Source organism: Triticum aestivum, chromosome 6A, assembly GCF_018294505.1.
Source record: "Triticum aestivum cultivar Chinese Spring chromosome 6A, IWGSC CS RefSeq v2.1, whole genome shotgun sequence".
Taxonomy (NCBI): domain Eukaryota; kingdom Viridiplantae; phylum Streptophyta; class Magnoliopsida; order Poales; family Poaceae; genus Triticum; species Triticum aestivum.
Window position 1 is genome coordinate 566327566 of NC_057809.1, and position 20232 is coordinate 566347797.

A 20232-nucleotide genomic window follows, 5' to 3' on the forward strand; every position below is an offset into this window, starting at 1 on the left:
TGAAGCACAACGTCAACACAATGCAAAGATCTTGACAATAAGAAGTGACAATGGCACCGAGTTCAAGAACTACACCTTGGATGAATTTCTTAGTGATGAGGGAATCAAGCATCAATATTCCGCACCCTACACCCCTCAACAAAACGGTGTTGCGGAGAGGAAGAACCGGACGTTGATGGATGCGGCAAGGACCATGATGTCGGAGTTCAAGTCTCCGTACAACTTTTGGGACGAAGCCATCAACACCGCGTGTCATGCATCCAATCGGCTCTACCTCCGCAAGGGCTTGAACAAGACTCCATATGAGATACTCACCGGTAACAAGCCCAATCTCAAGTACTTTCGGGTATTCGGGTGTAAGTGTTTCATTCTCAAGAAAGGTGTTCGGTTGTCTAAATTTGAGGCTAGAGCTTATGAGGGCATATTTGTTGGTTATGCTACAAACTCTCATGCTTACCGTGTCCTCAATAAATCCATGAGACTTATTGAGGAGACGTGTAACGTGGAGTTTGATGAGAATAACGGCTCCGAAGTGGAGCAAAGTGGCACTTGTGATGTAGGTGATGAAATTCCTCCCCAAGCCATAAGAAGAATGGGTGTTGGCTTTATCCTACCCATTGAGGAACCCCTTGTGGCCGAAGGAGAAGGACAAAGCTCCACTCAAGTGGAGCCATCACCAACCCAAGGCCCACACGCTTCCGAAGAACAACATGAAGGCCCTCATCCTCAAGAACATGACCAAGGGCAAGATCACGCTCAAGACAGTATTGACACATCAAGTGATGCCCAAGGTCAAGTTCTCTCCTCCGAGCAAGTTCAAGAACAAGAACAAGCCCAAGACGACGCTCAAGATGATCAAGTGACCACTCCTCGTCTCACCCCCGAGGAGGAATTAGAGCGCCGTGCCGCCAAGGTTGCTTCCAAGCTCTCCACCAAGGATCATCTCATGACGAATGTCCTTGGAAGCTTAAGAAAGGGGGTAAGCACTCGTAGACAATTAGAAAATTATTGTGAGCATCACGCGTTTGTCTCTTGTGTGGAACCCCACAAGGTCTATGAAGCGCTAGAAGATTCGGATTGGCTCGATGCCATGCATGAAGAACTCAACAACTTCGAGCGCAACAAAGTGTGGAGATTAGTGCCAAGACCGACCGGGAATCACAATGTCATAGGAACCAAGTGGATTTTTAAGAACAAGCAAGATGCCCATGGGATTATCATTCGCAATAAGGCTCGTTTGGTAGCACAAGGCTACTCCCAAGTCGAGGGTATCGACTACGGTGAAACCTTTGCTCCCGTTGCTCGTCTTGAATCCATTCGCATGTTGATTGCATATGCTTCTCATCATAACTTTAAGTTACAACAAATGGATGTGAAGAGTGCTTTTCTTAATGGTCCTATTAATGAGTTGGTTTACGTCAAGCAACCCCCCGGGTTCGAGGATCCCTACTTTCCCGATCATGTGTATCAACTCGATAAGGCACTCTATGGCCTTAAACAAGCCCCACGTGCGTGGTATGACCACCTTACCGAGTTGTTACAAGACCGTGGTTTTGAAGTTGGGCTAATCGACCCCACTCTTTTTACTAAGAAGGTCAAAGGGGAGTTGTTTGTGTGCCAATTATATGTTGATGATATTATCTTTGGTTCTCCTAACAAAGCTTTCAATGAGGAATTTGCCGCTCTCATGACCTCAAAGTTCGAGATGTCCTCCATGGGAGAGTTAAAGTTCTTTCTAGGGTTCAAAGTGAAGCAAAGAAGAGAAGGAACCTTCATCAATCAGTCCAAATACACTCAAGACATGCTCAAGAGATTCAAGCTAAGTGACGTCAAGCCGGCTTCCACTCCAATGCCCACCAAGTGCCAACTTGACTTAGATCCCAATGGTAAAGTGGTGGATCAAAAGGTATATCGTTTCATGATTGGATCCTTGCTTTACCTTTGTGCATCCAGACCGGACATCATGTTGAGTGTGGGAATTTGTGCACGGTTTGAAGCCGCACCTAAGGAAAGTCACTATGTGGCGGTCAAACGAATCTTTCGATATTTGGCTCATACCCCAAACTTTGGCTTATGGTACCCTGGATCAAACTTCAAGCTTGTAGGGTACTCGGATTCCGATTGGGCGGGAGATAAAGTGGATAGGAAGTCCACTTCCGGAGGGTGCCAATTTGGTGTGACAATGAAGCATATTGAGATGAAAGTGCCATCAAGATCTCTCTCAACCCGGTGCAACACTTCAAGACGAAGCATATTGATATTCGGTATCACTTCATCCGGGATCACATTAGCCGAGGAGAGATCGAGCTCAACTATGTCAACACTCATGACAACCTTGCAGATATTTTCACGAAGCCCTTGGATGAAGCAAGATTTCGCGAGTTAAGGCATGAGCTAAATATCATTGATTCGAGCAATGTGGCTTGAACCCTTGCACACCCCACCACGCTCAATTTGCTGTCTAGTTTAGGTGTAGGCATGGACATAGGGGGAGTGTTGTTCTCTCAATGAACTCTCCCTCTCCCCATTATGCATAAATTGATCAAGTCTTTCACTTTAGCCATTGTTGATGATACTTGTGTTTCAAAGACGAGTTTTGGTCATGGGCCCAAGGTTAAAATCTTCGCGGCGCCATACCTCTTGACTCAAACATAGGTGGCCTCGGCCATCGCCCTCTTTTGAAGAGGTGTGTCTTGGTCGTTTGCTAGTGTGCTCTCTTTTCTTGTCGTTCTTGTCTTTCCTTTGAGCAAACGCCATGTTGTTTGGTTGCCGCAGCGTGCTGGGCAGTACTACCGCTGGTGGTGCGCGGTACTACCGCCCCCAGCACGGTACTACCGCTGAGGGACGGGACCAGGGGGTTATATCGGGGCAGGGGGAGGTTTCTTCTCCCCCATACCCATTCACTTCGCCCCCTCTTTCCTCTTCCTCTCTCCAGCCTCAACTTGCCGCGGGAGGGCTCCGGCGGATCTCCGTCTCCGGGGCGTCCCTCTCCATTTCCTTTGGTGGAGTCGATCCCCACCCCGTTCTCTTGCCATGGATGCCGGTATTGCCCCCGTTCCTTCTCTCCTTTTGTCTCGTTTTCGGATCTTGTTTCTTAGGGGCAATGGTGGTAGCATCTCTAGATTTTTGGCTAAATCTAGACTTGAGTTGGTTGGAGAAGGCAACTAGACTATCTCGATTAGAGTTTGGTAGGAATATTTTTGAATTTGGCAGGCCGGTAGTGCCGGATCTGACCACGGTAGTAGGAAACCGCAGTTTCTCCGCCTCGTGCTATAGGAAACTGATGTTTCTCCGCCTCGAGCAGTACTACCGCTCTCGTTGGAGCGGTACTACCGCTTGACCTCGAGCGGTACTACCGCTCTCTTTGGGGCGGTACTACCGCTTGGGCGGTACTACCGCGGGCATGTCACGGTACTACCGCTGCATGCCAAATTCCATCATATTCCTGCCTTACCTTGATCCTTTTTGTTGTGTTTGTTGGCTTATGCTCGTTCTTTCTGGTTGTTTTGCGTGTTCTTGTGTTTGGCTCCAGGTGATGACCATTCTGAGCATCAAGCTCGCCGTATCAACCCCGGGCGTGCAACATCAAAACGCTACCGCACCTCTGAGCCAGCCAGTGGTTCCTTGAGCACCCAACCGCCTCCAGCAAGTGCATCCGCAAGTGTTCCTCCACCTCCTCAGCAATCGAAGAGATCCGCCAACAAGCCAAAGGGGAAGACTGTGATTGAGATGACCAACAAGGAGTTTTGGGAAAAGCATCACCGCAATCCCTATGAGGTGGACCAACAACCCACTTTGGTCAACCGCCCGTTCTGGAACCGATTTCAGTTTGCCATTTATTTTGATGTGATCAAGGCCAAGAAGAATCTCTTTGTTGATGTTCGCTCCATTAACACTGATGCTATGGAGAAGGACCCGGAGTACTTTGGCGAAGCCCTTCAGATGTGCACTCAGCTGAACATTCTCAGGATCATGCAATTCAACAAGGATTTTGATGCAGATTTGGTGGCTCAATTCTTTGCCACCGTTCATCTTGGGACAGATGCCGACAGAACTCTGACATGGATGACCAATGGCAAGCTGCTTTCTGTCAAGTGGAAGGCTTTCATGGAGTTACTTGATGTGGTGGATCACGGGCTTGAGACTCCAGTCGGTTTCCGTCCTCACCACAATGATACGTCCACCCACAAGCAAGCACTTTGGCCCTACTGCACTGTGAAAGTTCACCCAGTGACTAAGAAGAAAACCTATAAGCTATCTCTGTATCTGGACATTCTTCATCGTATCTTCCATGAGACTCTCTTTCCTTGCATCGGGAATCTGGATATGGTCCACTCTTATCTCGTGGACATGCTTCTGTTCTGTCAGCATGAGAAGGACGCAAACACTGGAGAGAGCCTGGATATTTCTCATGTCATGTGGTCTGAACTTCTCTCTGCCGTGTCTGAGCGCAAGTGCCCGATATATGGTCCATTCATCATGAGGCTCATTGAGAGGGCCTGGGCACAGATCTATCCCAGAGTGTTGCTAGAAACTGGAGACTTGGTTTCTCATGAGATCAAGCGTCTGAGGAAGAAGGACAATTGGGTCACCCCAGCGCCTCAAACAGGGGGTCCGTCTGCTGTTGCTGCTGCCATGGGGACCGAGGGTGGGGCTGCCACTGATGATCACGAGGAGGACTTTGGGCCCTCTAGTACAAAACCGTCATGGGCACAGAAGCTTAAACGCAAGATGAAGAAGCTTTTCTGCATGGAGTCTCATGGTCAGTACATGACTCATGTGGCAGAGAAGCATGCCAGGATACGCCACAAGGAGCTCATGCGTCAGATGGGAGCGACAGTTGCCAGTGGTTCTGAGGGTCGGATCACTGAAGAGGAGGAATGGATTCATCAGCATTGCCCTTGGACCGACTCCGATGCCGAGTAGTTTTCAACCCACGATGAAGATGCAGACGATCACGCTGAGATGTGATGTTCGAGATCCTCATCTTCCCATCACCTGGAGTCGTAGCATCACTCTTTGCCCTTTTTGGTGTCTCGCTGCCAAAGGGGGAGAGAGTGTAGGGATTTGTGTTGTTGCCGTGCTTTGAGTGTGTGTGTCGTCTTGTGTTTTCTTGTGTGTTCTCTCAGTGTCTTTGTTTGGTTTGGTTTGGTGCCTGTGAGACCTAAGTTCTAGACATATGGTGTGAGACATATGCTCCCTATCGCTACCTTATTACTTATGTCTATTCGGTACTGTAGTTTATTATGAGTTGCATGCTTGTCCTGTTTTTTTACTCTTCTCTCATATATCTTGTGCTTAAAATTGTTGGACTATAAAATATAGGGGGAGTGTTGATCCGGATGTGTGTGTCTTGCTTTCCGAATGCTCCTCTATCTAGGTGCACACATCCTGGGGGAGCCCGTCTATATTTTGTAGTTCTTAGTTTTCTTACATTTATTTCTTTTCCTTGCGCAAATCCCTAGTTGTCATCAATCCACCAAAAAGAGGTAGTTTTGGTGATTGATGACAACATGTTTGCGGACTAATCATGTGCTTTGAATAGTTCACAGATTCACCCCTAGCACGAGACGTTTTCTTCCCTTCGGAGTGTCGTTCAGGACGGTGTAGCTCTTTCGTTTCTCTCTCGGTGGACTAGTTGCGTAGAGGGCACCGTACTATCAAGAGGGGGTCCGCTGGGGTATTGCATGGGTGGAATCAACACATACACATCAACTTCTCACCCTCTGAGCTTTTCCATTCCATTGAAGAGATCTCTCCACTTTTCTTTGTCCTGTCTGGGTCCCAGCGATAGTACTGCGCAACCCAGCCGTAGTACCGCTGCGGAGCCACAAGCGGCAGTACCGCCCGTGACTCCACAGCAGTAGTACTGCTGGGGTGCCTGGCACCACCGCCTCGTCCTCAGCCTCTTTGGAGAGATTCTCTCTCTCTCTTCTGTGTCCCAGCGGTAGTACCGCACTACCAGCGGTAGTACGGCCGAAGGGTCACAAGCGGCAGTTCCGCTCCACAGCGATAGTACCGCCCGTGACCCCGTTGTCGTAGTACCGCTAGGCTGTTTGGCTCCTACCGCCTCGACTCGAGGGGTCTTTTTCTCGTGTCGGGTTTTGCGGCACTAGTTGCGGTTGTAGAGGCGGTAGTACCATTTCAGGAGCGGTAGTACCGCCCCTACCACCGCGGCAGTACCGCGTTGGGTCCTTTTCCCTACTAGTCTCCTCTGCGTGGCAGTGCCGCTGGCTGGTGCGGCAGTACCGCTGACCTAGCGGTAGTACCGCCCCCTCTTAGCGGTAGTACCGCCCTGTGCGGGGCTGGTTGGTGAGGGGCAACGGTTGGATTGTTGCCCCCACTATAAAAAGGGGTCCCCTTCTTCCCTTTGACCTACCTCTTCCTCCTTAAGCTCCATTTATTGCTCAAGCTCCATTAAATGCTCCAAGCTCCATTTTCGCCCGATCTATCTCTCTAGCCAATCAAACTTGTTGATTTGCTCGGGAGTGGTTGAGAAGGCCCCGATCTACACTTCCACCAAGGGATTTTCGATTCCCCCACTCATCCCTAGCAGATCTTGTTACTCTTGGGTGTTTGAGCACCCTAGATGGTTGAGGTCACCACAGAGCCATAGTCCATTGTGGTGAAGCTTCGTGGTTTTGTTGGGAGCCTCCGATTAAGTTGTGGAGATTGCCCCAACCTTGTTTGTAAAGGTTCGGTTGCTGCCTTCAAGGGCACCAATAGTGGAATCACGGCATCTCGCATTGTGTGAGGGCGTGAGGAGAATACGGTGGCCCTAGTGGCTTCTTGGGGAGCATTGTGCCTCCACACCGCTCTAACGGAGACGTACTTCCCCTCAAAAGGAAGGAACTTCGGTAACACATCCTCGTCTTCACCGGATCCACTCTTGGTTATCTCTTACCTTTACTTGTGCAAGCTCTTTAGTGTTACTTCTCTTGCTTGCTTGTATGCTTGTTGTTATTGCATCATATAGGTTGCTCACCTAGTTGCACATCTAGACAACCTACTTTGATGCAAAGTTTAATTTGGTAAAGAAAAGTAAAAATTGGTAGTTGCCTATTCACCCCCCCCCCCTCTAGTCAACCATATCGATCCTTTCAATTAGAACGATAATAATAAGTTATCCTTGGAATCTGCTGATTGACAAAATGTAATTTTCAGTAGCATGGCTGCTGATTACTAATTGCTATGGCATTTTATTTTCTGATACATCTAAAGCGTCCAATGTGATTTGCTTCACTGCAGAGTAATATGGATGAAGAACTGAGAGCAACGTTTGGTCAAACGATTCAGGTAGGAAACTAGTTTTCACAAATGCCCAAATCATGGTAAAGGCAGTAAAGGTAAGTTAAGAGTCTTTCAGTTACATACAGAATATAGACTATATTTATGGTGAGTGATGCGGGAAATTGACTCTGTACTTCACTTACATGTTGTACATAATGAGAAGGGTTCGTTTTCTAGAATTACTATAAATGTGATACAGATTCAGGCATAACCTTCGATTGGCTAAAATTTATGTCAAAGATACAATGCAGAAGCATGATATGAATGTGTGCCAACTCAACAAAACAAAATGTTACTCTATGAATCATTGTTTAAAGTGATTCAGTATCAGTTCATATCTTAAGATCATTGCACCATCAAGCATCTTCCTCGTAGCATGGTTTGCGGCCATTTTCTATAGAAAAATTATAGTAACCATGCATTTATGTTTCTGTAGTTTGATTTTAGCATTTGTTTCAATGAATTTGAAGGAACTGGCATAGTGGAGTTATTGTGGTATATGCCAGCATGTTTGACGTTGTCACACGAGCTATCGATAACTCGATATGCTATGAGTTGTCCTTCTGATGAAGAAGTTTTTACTTACATCTCAATTTTCATTGTGTCTGGAGGATAAATATTGATACTATCTCCTTTGATCTTTTGGTTGTCCCTCAGGCCATGAATGTTGCTACTGGGGTGAAGGTGAACATTCAGCTCATGCCGAGGCTTCACATGGTCGCCGATATCCAATACCTTGATTGTCGTGAGGCGCTCGTGTAGAAGTGCAAGATGGACTACGAGGAATCGCAGAAGTACAAGGAATGGAAGTTCATATTTGAGAAGGCAAATATTGTACGTGAGAATTGGTAGTAAATAAAAAAGTCAACGATGTGCCAAAATGGTATTATGGAGATGTGAATTGTGATCTATGCCTTTGTACATAGCAGTCACCTGTAAGTACCAATTTGTTGGTTGCACCATCTTATTTCGCGCCATAATTTACACTTATATTTTCTGTGTTGTCTCAGAACCATTTTTTGTCCATAGCTGGTTGGCTTAAGAATGTTTGATCTTTTTGTTAAACATCAAATTAAGAAATGGATCAACTTCTTGCTGTAATTTCCATTGTTACCTTGTGTAGTTGTGATGTGTTTAATGACAGAAACAAGTGTATGGCCATATAAACCATAAATACATCAGGCCCAACTTGATTGTGTATACTTTCCTTGACATCAGAATCACTTGCTCTAGAAAAAAAGGAAGCACTTACGCCACATGGCATGCGCTGTGCGTGCACACTTACAATTGAAAGATTTTCTGAAGTTTTACCCGGTACTAATTGCAATAGTTTTGTTAACAATGTCTGCACCGAACCTGACTTTCTTTTAGCTTGTTGATTGATAGTGGTTTCCATGCTGAAAAGATGTTCTTTTCTCATGTTTTTTTCCATGTCGATTAGTTGTACATATAGACGGTACCATACAATATAATTTTAATTTGAATAAATAAAAAACTTGAGAAAATCAAGCTATTATTGCCCATCGACTGCATGCCTCACAGCGGGAGTACGCGGTGGTTGTTGAAGACACGCACATCGCTCTCCATCCACCAAACCAGCTGTTAGGGCATGTACAATGGTTGATAAGACAATCTTATCTTTAAATCTTGCATGTAATTTAGATATGACAAAAAAACATGTTCTACAATGGGTCATCTCTTAGCCTTATCTTCAATAACTAGCCATTCCTAAAAACATGGTGAGACATATTGTGCTAAGAGATCACCTCTTGCCTTCTTTTAAATAAGAGAAGACAAGCCTTTTTTTATGATTTCTCTCTCCTCCACTTCATCATTTATCCTCCATGACATTGCTAAGATAGAACCATTGTACATGCCGATCGAACTCCAAGCCGCACGATGAGGAGCTAGAATCGCTAGCCATTATTGCCCAGTCGTAGAGGGAAAGAAAAACTTGCCACATTGCTGTAGCTGCTTGATAACTGATCGTCACGAGCTCATCAAATCGACATGGACGGAACTGCGACCACGCGAAGATCCCGACGTGTTCCGAGTTCCACCGCCACCACCACGTGCCCGACGGCGACGAGCGGCGAGGTTGCCGAGCGGTCGCCGTCATAAATCTTTTCCCGGCTTTAAAACCGCCATGCAAAAGTGGTTGCGAATTTGCGATCCTCCGCCCCGCACGCACCACGTGCGCTCCCATGGAGCACCTTTCCGTTAGTGTCCGTCTCATCCCGCTCCCACGCGTGCTCGCCAGACCTGCCCGTCACGCAGAGCCGGTTCAAAGTATTTTTGGGCCCGGGGCGATGTAAAATATTTGTTTTTTATACTAAACTTTTATAATTATTTTAAATAATGTGTACCACATTATAATTGTAATTAATATATATTTTCTATTACTTAGCCACATAAGATTGTTTTGAAATAATAGTTATATTATTCATTGTTATGCAATTGTAATGTATATCATTGAAAATTTTAATTCTACAAAATGAAAATTTTATCATGTACCAAAAGTTTTCTTTATTGTTAAAATAATTTTTGGATTTATTTTTCGAATATTGCATAAACAGTGTAGTGTATACACATTTGAATATCTATGCATGTGTTCATATATATTTTAATATTATTGAATATTATGGTAGAGATTTCTAAATCATATACACACTAACAAATATTTTAATAGTTCTTTCTAGTGTATATTAGGCAGTCATATTCCTGGAAACTTCTAGGGCATAGAAATTGTGACTTGCAAGTTGGGTTCGACAATAGAATCATCAAAGAAATAAAAATATTGTTGATTATACTTCTACATATGATTCGATTAACTAACTTGTTTATCCAGACTCACATGGTTTGATTTGATGCAAATGAGATGTCCTACATGTTTATCGAATAAAAAATTATGCATTTTTTAAAATTAAAAATCTAGTTATCATAATTTTTATTATGATATTAAAACATCCATCATAAAGAGAGACTAGTGTATTTGAACTCAACTCCGCCAGTCAGACTGATTTGCCTATGCATGGTACAACTTATTAGTATATGACGTGAACTTATGTTTTGACATATAGTGCTTACTAGTATAAGTTCAGTTGGGGCCTTTCCCTATTGGGGCCCGGGGCGGTCGCCCTTTTTGCCCGGCTTATGGGCCGGCCCTGCCGTCACGGCTGACGCGAGCCGGGGCGAGAGGAGATCGAGGTGTGCATAAATACTCGGCCGGCTAGATCGGGGGAGCGCGGACGGGGATGGCGCGGGCGGCGGCGCAGAGCGTGCAGGCGCTGGCGTCCTCGCTGGGCGCGCTCCCGCCCGAGTTCGTGCGGCCCGAGCACGAGCAGCCGCGCGCCACCACGTTCCGCGGGGCCGCGCCGCCGGAGATCCCCGTGGTCGACATGTCCTCACCGGACGCCGGGCGCCGCATGGCGGAGGCAGCGGCGGAGTGGGGCATCTTCCAGGTGGTGGGCCACGGCGTGCCGGCCGACGCCGTGGCGGCGCTGCAGCGCGTGGGCCGCGGGTTCTTCGCGCTGCCGCAGGAGGAGAAGCAGCGGTACGCCATGGACCCGGGCGAGGGCAGGACCGAGGGCTACGGTTCCACGCTGCGGAAGGGCGACCTGGAGGGCAAGAAGGCCTGGGCCGACTTCCTCTTCCACAACGTCGCGCCGCCGGCCGCCGTGAACCACGCCGTCTGGCCGGAGAGCCCCGAGGGGTACAGGGATGCCAACGAGGCCTACTGCGGCCACATGGTGCGGCTCACGCGGGAGCTGTTCGGGCGCCTCTCGGCGGAGCTGGGGCTGGACGAGGGCGCCATGGCGGAGGCGTTCGGCGGCGACGACGTGGTGCTCCTCCAGAAGATCAACTTCTACCCGCCGTGCCCGCAGCCGGAGCTCGCTCTCGGCCTCGCGCCGCACACCGACATGAGCACGCTCACCGTCCTCTTGTCCGACGAGGTGCAGGGCCTCCAGGTGTTCAAGGACGGATGCTGGTACGACGTCAACTACGTGCCCGGCGCCCTCATCATCCACATCGGCGACCAGATCGAGGCAAGTGCCTCAAACTTGCAGCGTCGCATCAACTATATATTATTTCACCTTTCACATGTGTTAATTTGCATTGTTCGTGATAGATCATGAGCAACGGGAGGTACAAGGCCGTGCTCCACCGGACGACGGTGAGCCGGGAGAAGACGCGGATGTCGTGGCCGGTGTTCGTGGAGCCGCCGCCGGAGCACGTCGTCGGGCCGCACCGGCAGCTCGTCGCCGACGAGTTCCCGGCCAAGTACAAGGCCAAGAAGTTCAAGGACTACAAGTACTGCAAGATCAACAAGCTACCGCAGTAGTCAAATCCTTCAGACAGAGACCTTTAACCAATAATCCCCTTGTTCATATGTACTGTAATCCTACATTTCATGCGTGTCTGTTCGGATTTTCTTCTTTGGTGGTTGGGAATTTGGGCTTGTGCTTTTCTTGAAGGGGGGTTAAGTTAAGGCTTTCGTTTGGACAGCTTTATACTCCCTCCGTTCCTAAATACTTGTCTTTCTAGACATTTCAAATGACTACTACATATGGATGTATGTAGACATATTTTAGAGTGTAGATTCACTCATTTTGCTCCGTATGTAGTCAGTTGTTGAAATGCCTAGAAAGACAAGTATTTAGGAACGAAGGGAGTAGATAAAGCGACACCCAACATACAATTCGACGCACCCACAGAACACCACACAAACACACAAACACACGCACCCAAGGCAAGATACACATGTGCCAAAGGCCAGCAACCACAACACCTCAAACGATTCAAAGTACATAAAATGACACTATGCATAATATGGAGTAGTCGGAGCTCTTCTGGACGAAAGACACCGCGAATAGGTGAAGAACAAACCATGACTTCCTAGAAAATGTCTTCAGGAAGGAAACGATGCCGAAGCGCTGCCACCACAACGGAGACTTCAATAAGGTAATGACGTCCACATGCGCCGCTTCGTCTGCCTGACCAAAGCCAAACATGTTTTTTTTACCCTAGCAAGCATACTCTGCCTTCGCCCCAAGTGTTTCCAGGCATACGGACCACAACCGCACACCACCATAGGATGTAGGTATGCCATCCACCACACCATGCACTCGGTCATGGAGGGGAAATATCAGGAGATACGGAGGCTGAGACGATACAGGCTCTCGGGAGCCGTTTGGATCTCAGATCCAATATAATGGTTCTCGGAAGCTCTTGAACATTTTGCAAAAAAAACTACCTGTGAGCACTATGAAGCCGCCGGAGCCCTTCTCGGCGAAAGACACCGCGAAGAGGTGAAGAATGAACCATGACCTCCTAGACAGTGCCTTCAGGAAGGACACGATGCCAAAGCGCTGCCACCACCTGATCCAAAGATCAAAATTTTCATCTGAAGCATGACGAAGGACAAGGAGCAACCACAACAGAGGACCTCAAGAAGGTGACGACGTCCACGGGCGTCGATTTCGTCTGCGTGACCAAAGTCAGACATTGTTTTCACCCTAGCAAGCATACTCTGTCTTCACCCCAAGTATTTCCAAGCACATGGACCACAACCGCCCACCACCATAGGACGTCAGTATGCCAGCCACCACATCGTGCACTCGACCATGGAGGGAAAATATCAGGTGATACCGAGGCTGAGGTGATACGGACTCTCAGGAATCGTTTGGATCTCAGATCCAATGGTTCCTGGGAGCTCTTGAACATTTTGCAAAAATACCCTCAAAGAGTCCCAAAATTGTGCGCATGTACGTACACCAGCTCCTCATATGTCGTCGGATCTGACATCTGAGATCCAATGGTTCAGGAGCACGTATCACGGCAGCATGTGAGTCCCGGTATCAACTGAAACTTTCCTCAGACATGGTTTCCCGGACCTAAGCTGCAAGCTCCATCCATGAGCACTACGACTACCACCACCCGGGCCGCCGCCCAGGAAACAAGACATCCTAGAGGCCATCGATGTTTACAGGCGATGAATCGACCAACAACCTTCGACTGCCACCAACATCCTGTTCGACCAGATCGATCAGGGAGCCACTAAGTCGAAGAAGAGGTGAAACATGTGGGAGTGGGCCACATCTACGACTGCCACCCTTGCCAGTGATGGCTGGCCTGACCGCATCGGCGCCACCGTTCTCTCTCACCACCTCTCTAAAATGCGACCCCATGTAACACCCAACAACAACTCCCTTCCTGGATCCGCGCACGTGGTACACCTCGGCCACCCATTGAACGACGCAAGGTGCCGAACCGAGCACAACCTCCCGCCGCGAAAGGTCACCAGGGACATCCACACTAGCCACTCGCCAAAGGGCAGACGCCAGAGCACATCCAGCTGCCGCCACAAACCGACCCGAACCACCACCTGGCCGCTGCCACCACCTCGCGCTGCACGCCGACCACCAGGGGTCAAATCCAGATGGATCTGATTGGAGCCCAACAAGCACCCACTACCTAATCTGGAGCCAGACGCAGCTGCCCCACTTCACACGGGCTCCCAAAATGTCGTCACGCCGACATAAGAGGGCCACACCACTAGGCTCGCCGCAAGCCATGCACCTCCATTTGCTCGATCGTCCCGCGCCAGCCTCTGCGAGCGAGTGAAGAAGAACAGAGAGGCCCCGCCAGGCTGTATAGCTCAATACACGCTCTCCCTCCACCAACAATAAGCTATAATAAACCACTAGAACTTGATGCACCGTTTTTTTGCTGTCACATCAATTGTGTACCTTTTTAGTCGTTTAATGCCGATGTTTGTTGGGTGATGTGTGTTGTGCTGTATGGTTTTGTAGGCAGTTGGTGTGGTTTAACTGGTCCTTGTCTTTTGAATGGACATTGTGAGCCATTGAATATGACACATGACACAAGGAAATCTACACACAGGTCACACACACCCAATAGCTTGACCAAGGTTGCTGAAACAACGAAACCCATAGTTCCACTCTTGGGAGCTTATAGTATCTTTAGAGATGATTGTGTATAGTCAATAGTCCAAATTAGAGGTATCGTGGCAGAGACGCCTGCATTCAGTACTTAATATAAACTTATGCCGAGCCATTAGAACGACGTAGTGTAACACATATTTACAAAGCCTGGGGACATATTTACATAGAGTGGCACATTGAAATACTTGCTAGAAAGAGTAGAATTGGGACATCGAGATAAGTAGATAGCACTAATGGAGCACCCTTCCAACAAAATGGAGAGGAGGCTCATCATCAAACATACGATGGTGCCAATATGGTTTAGGCACCGGCCACCTGTCGCCCAAATTTTTCAGTGAAAATTCACGTCAAGTAAATAGGAAATGAATTTGCAGTGGGAAACAGCAAAAATACCTGTTTTTCTTAACTGTGGCATCACCCATTATGTCTATGGGATGGTTCAATCCTCTTTGTCATGCAAAGAACAAGTTATTGTAAGCATACCGAATGAATATGCAGCCACACAATAAGAACCGAGACAATTTACATAAAAAGAAAGTAGAACTCTTCTAAAAAAATGCAGAACTAAGACAAACTAAGACAACACTTCAGGCAAATTAAAGCTCGTACCTTTGAGATGGGAGATCAATCCTGCTTAAAGCTCGTACAATGAATCTCCTTGGCAGGTAAGGAGTTCTATTAGTTCTATCATAGAAGTTCATGCCAGCAAAAGATCCGTTAACGAAATTAACAAGGGGTCCTCCGATCCCAGCCTGGTACATACAAGACACATTACGGAGAAGTTGTAATGCCTTGAGACAGATTCATAAGTTAACTGAAGCAAATGCATCAACAGATTATTGGGAAAACATGAATATATTCTGCTGCACCTATCTGTATTGGTTACCATTTAAAAGGGACGAGGAGAAGAGAAATTCACCAGTGTAGTGTACCTTCTTGATTTTACATGTAGACAGCTTAAGGTCTTCGCAGTTAAGTTTGCTAGTTCTGCCCGCAGGCGTCTTAATCACTTTACCAATTGTTCCCATTAACAATCCATCATCAACATCGCGCCCTATAGCTACTACTTCTCTCCGTGGCCTTTTCACTCTGCGGAAAATATTCTCCGGACGAATACCATATAGGCACTTCTGAACACTGATGACAGCAATGTTATAATCTGAATGGTACAATTCCAGTGTCCCGTCAACAACCTGTTTCGGTGGGAGAAATACCCTAATCTGTAACGGTAAAGTGAGCTCAATTAACCATCATGTCACTAAGAGGACAAGATCGAAAAACAATTAGGAGCAGCAAACCTTAAAATTTTCATCAATCTTGTCTTCATCAACCCGACTTCTAACCAAACTGGCCGAAGTCAGAATAACAGGCGTGCCATTTTTATGCCACTTTATAAGCAGGCCTGTACATGCAAAAGCTCTCACGTCTCCTACGCATCACAAATTTGGCCATCAGTCGGTGGAAACAAATACTAGAATGAAAAACTAATTAACATATAGCTGTAAAAAAAATCACCATCGTATGAACTAAGTGTGACAACACGCCGGCTGATCTTTGTGACGACACCTTTCGGAAGTTCAGCCCAGACCTCCTCCCCAGAAGTACGATCATTGATGTTGCAACAACAGCCCTTATAAGCAAGAAGTTGACCAAAAACCTCTTCAAATGTATCAAGCAATCTCCCACAGACTGGTCATAGAAACAAGAACAGAAGTTCTGTCACCGAGATAGCTAGAAAAGATTACAGAAGACATAGTCGACACTACAGAAAGCAACGACGTACCTTCGAGCATAAGTGGTGGTGGCTTAGGATATCCACCCGCCATTATATATCTACCATGCTTCATAAATCCTGATGCAATAAAATGACCGCGCGATATTAGTACTCAGATGATATGTACGATAAAATCAACATGACATTGTCCGCACATGATCATCCGGTAGCAATGTTTACACCTGATGGGACTATGCTGTGTACATCTTCAGGCAAGGTATATTCACGGAAGTTCGTAGAGTTTGGACTGCAATAGAACAATGACGACTTGTCATGGTAAGTAAATAGATACACAGAAGTGCTGTTTCAATAGCGAAACCAACACATGAGTCAAATCGTAGAGAAGGAAACGAGGTATGAAAGAAGACATGGGAATCAGGCTTATCAATACTAAACAGAAGTAATGAGAGAATAGAGAAGATCCATATGTCAAAAATATGAGTCAAACTGTCCATGTTTTAGTCTGAACAAAATTACTCCTTGTTTTGCAGGATGATATAGCTCATAAGTACTAGAAGCAGAGCCTGCAGAGGAGACCTTACATTACATGAACTTGTCCAAATATTCCAAGCGTTCACGAAGCGCCATAAGCGGTAGGATCAAGGTAGTTTCATTAACGATATCAATGCTCAAACCCAGAACGTTCCCAACTAGATCAAGAACTGGCCCTCCAAGTCCAGCCTAGAACCAAAAATAATAAAGCGGTGATGGTCGCAAAGGAAAAATGACAAAAAAAAAAGATTACTTTGATGCCCAAAGTTAGCATGACAAAATCAGTGGGGTAGGGGCTACAATGCAATAATTTTGTTCCACATTTTTCATCATGACAAAAAAGTAGGAAATAATAATTAACAGCTTACCTCTGTGATAGGACAAGGAAAAAGGATCAGATCACCTTCAGCCGGGAATTCAGTAAGGTGCCTATCAGTGGTCATCAAAGTGCCCGAGCTGAAGGCTCGCCCAACAGCTACTAGAGGAGCATGCTGCCCTTGTATATGAGAATGCAGGTCTACAGGAAGGGCCCTATCATATAGTCCCAAGAACCCATTGATACTTGTTTTGTCGGCAAGGCGCACAGTAGTCTATATTGAAAAGAATGGTACATAAGCCCACAGAACGATCACATGTTTTAGATTGAAAAACAAAGCAAGAATGGAAACACGACGATTAGCAGAACCAACCCTCAATTTATCAGATCTGTTTCTGTTAGCTTCAAATTCTGCCACCAAACGTTTTGAAGTCACAAATCTTGATAGTTCTGGTCTCGTCGTTGTGATAGGTTGTATAGCTACACCCGAGCATGCAAATAACAGCTTGTCTCCTGTATAAGATCCTCATTTAGATCATGAACTAGTGATGATTTCATACAAATTAGGAAATTTGCAAGCGTCAATAAGCATAACCACCATCATATAAAGCAAGCGAGACAATCTTGGAAGCCAACAAATCACCGCAAACGACATCTGTGGAACCAAATGGCTTCTCTTCAAAACTCCGCTCGAAACAGGTTGGTCAGGAGGACCTCCAAATCGTTCCTCAAATTCTTTCTTGCACCTGTCTGTGGCCTCTTTGACTAATTAAAGAACATAGTAATTATACAACGACCATGAGTTCTCAATAATAGTACGCCAATATATGCAAGAGAAGGAAGAACCAGCAAATAAGAAAACCATTGACTCACATTGCGCCATTCTCTCTCTCAATCTCTCTCTCATGCGTGTTTGGCGAGAAATAGCGCTTGAAAGCAATGGGCCACGACTGGCTTCTTGGTCCCTCTTCCTCTTCTCTCGCTGTATAATGCGTGTTTCGCGAGGAGTAGCTTCATGGCCCCTCTTCCTCTTCTCTCTCTGCATCTTTGCAGTCCTGAATCAAAAAAAAAGGACAGAAATGCTTAGTAGAGCATCATATTCCTAGTAAGATATTAAGAGATCCAAAGCAAAATTAATAAGTAGGCCTTATGCATAGACAAAACACTTCTACAAACAAGTTTATTTCCATTACATCGTTAATGTAATTTTCTGTCCCTTCTAATGATTAGATCTTTGCTAAAAGGAACATATGAGAACCCGTAAGTACTAATCTAACTTTTTGATAAAATGCCTCATCCTTCTAACTTAACTTGATATAAAAACTTCAAATATCAATGGTATGCAATGTTCTCCAAAATATGATCTTTTCTAGTGCTATTGCAGGTGCAGCCAATGCATTCAGTCTTTCTTGTGAACACAGATTGGTTTCCAACAAGTTCTCCTTGTAATGCCATCGTCACTACTCACAGGAAACAGCCAGCACGCATGGTTGCACAAGGGACACAAACTAATCGGTTGAGAAAATTGAGAAGGTCGGCTATTAGGATTTTTGCTGCGGTTGGGAAGAGGAAAAATGTACAGAAGAGGGAGAGGGGCTTGTTTGAGGAAATCTCCAGATAGGGAGGTCGGAGAGTTGTTGGGTTAACTGATTTCTAAAAGTAAATTCTCCAAACTCAAAAGAAGAGGAAGAAGATAATCTTTCGGGCCACAGAGATCAATCAGATACTTGTCTCGAACTGCTCCATGCGCAACTACTCCCTCCGTTCGGAATTACTTGTCTTGAAAATGGATGTATCTAGAACTAAAATACGTCTAGATACATCCATTTCTGCGACAAGTAGTTTCGAACGGAGGGAGTAGCTCCTAAATAGTGGTACTAGCAAAAGAGGAAATAGATGCTTACAGCCGCGTATAATTGGTTCCGCGCGCTGATGCACAACGGGGACGGGATGCGCCGGCCGGGGTGGATCTGTGAAGAGGTGCCGGCGATCGAGTCGGAGACGAAGGATTTGAGGAACTAGGGTTGAGGGGAATCACGGACTTGCTGTGGCTTTGTTTTTGTGCATCGGACAGAGGAGTTCGTGGAGGAGTCGCCGAAGGAGCACGTCGTCAGGCCGCACCCGCAGAAACATTCCAAGAAAAATGAAATCTAGGATAAGCTTCCCAAAATTTGAACGCGAGCTTTCAACACTAGGGCAGATTGGAGTTTTTCTTTTTCTTTTTGCGGGGACAGATTAGGGCTTTCAGCTACATGGATCTTATAGCTTTAAAAAAGGACTACCCTCTCGTAAAAAAAGGTATTACCTCCGTCCCGAATTAGTTGTCTTAGATTTGTCTAGATACGGAGAGAGAGTATATAATTAGAGTCGTTTAACCAAAGCGCCGCTAGATGTTTGCCACTTCCCAAGCACGCCACGTGCCCTATTGGTTGATCAACGTCAGACCCATCAACATTATCACTAGAGTCCGTCAATGATTACAAATGTAGCATCTCAGGACTAGCACTATGCAAATCTATCAGTTTCTCTAGCCTTCGCATAATATCAATCCTGAGAGCCACCTTACACAACAGGCATGTGGCAACATGCACGACATGTAAGTTTAACAAATTGCTTTAAGAATGCTTTAGGAAAAGCAAAGCACGTCCATATCTCTCCCCAGACTATATGTGGGATAACCGGCTAACATCGTCCATCAACAAGAGCCTAATCTTGAAATGCTACCATCTGATTTGCTACAACCCAAGGCAAAGAGAAAATAAATAAAACAAGTTGGGTACATGACATACTCCACGAGACTTACATCAGATCTATCTACTTATGCATCATTCTCAAGGAATGAAGGAAAAGGGATATATCACATGAGGGACACTAAGCATTCTATAAAAACACACTACAACTTGCGTCTACCAAAGATAAGGTAAGAGAGTGCATAAAAGAACCACCTATCATATCCATCAATCAATATGCCTTCATTCCCCCTTATATCATATCATTCCCCCTCATAAAAGAACCACCTATCATATTCATTAGGTTTCCTGGTGGCTGGACGACCGGGCCCGATCTGGGCTTGGGTGGGCCTGTTGGTGTGCGGTGTCGTTGGCTTGGCCGTGGGTGTGGCCTAGTGGGCGAATCCTAAATGGCGCCCTCTGCGCCCGTTCCTTCGGTGCACGCAAACGGGGGCAAACCCTCGTGCCGAGCTGGGCTGGCCCTATTACCTTCCAGTTTTCTATTTTAAATGGGTGCAAAAAAGAGTTCTTTGAAGTTTTCGAACCCGCGACCTCCTGGTAGAACCTAGCTACCATTGCCAGTATCTGTCAAAAAAGTTAGCTACCATTGCCAGTACGCCAACCACACGAGTGTTATTAACTAGAACCTTTTAAGTCCTTTATTCT

At 46.3% G+C, this 20232-nt stretch overlaps 1 protein-coding gene and 1 pseudogene across 1 annotated transcript; one reads left to right on the forward strand and one right to left on the reverse strand.

The window, feature by feature from the left end:
- The first annotated feature begins 10506 nt into the window (after positions 1 to 10506).
- On the forward strand, positions 10507 to 11888 carry LOC123131062 (flavonol synthase/flavanone 3-hydroxylase). The gene is made up of 2 exons (XM_044550828.1): positions 10507 to 11336; positions 11420 to 11888. Exons 1-2 carry the CDS (start codon positions 10545 to 10547, stop codon positions 11630 to 11632), a joined length of 1005 nt encoding a protein of 334 aa, XP_044406763.1. The 5' UTR covers positions 10507 to 10544; the 3' UTR covers positions 11633 to 11888.
- A 2597-nt stretch (positions 11889 to 14485) lies between these two features.
- Positions 14486 to 20142, reverse strand: LOC123129707 (uncharacterized; annotated as a pseudogene).
- Positions 20143 to 20232: the final 90 nt, after the last annotated feature.

What these genes read in the sequence shown, in the direction of transcription:
- LOC123131062 (XM_044550828.1), top strand. Translation starts at nt 10,545, where the DNA reads ATGGCGCGGGCGGCGGCGCAGAGCGTGCAGGCGCTGGCGTCCTCGCTG. An exon ending in ACATCGGCGACCAGATCGAG is followed by an intron (nt 11,337 to 11,419) that starts GCAAGTGCCTCA and finishes TGTTCGTGATAG; the next exon opens with ATCATGAGCAACGGGAGGTA.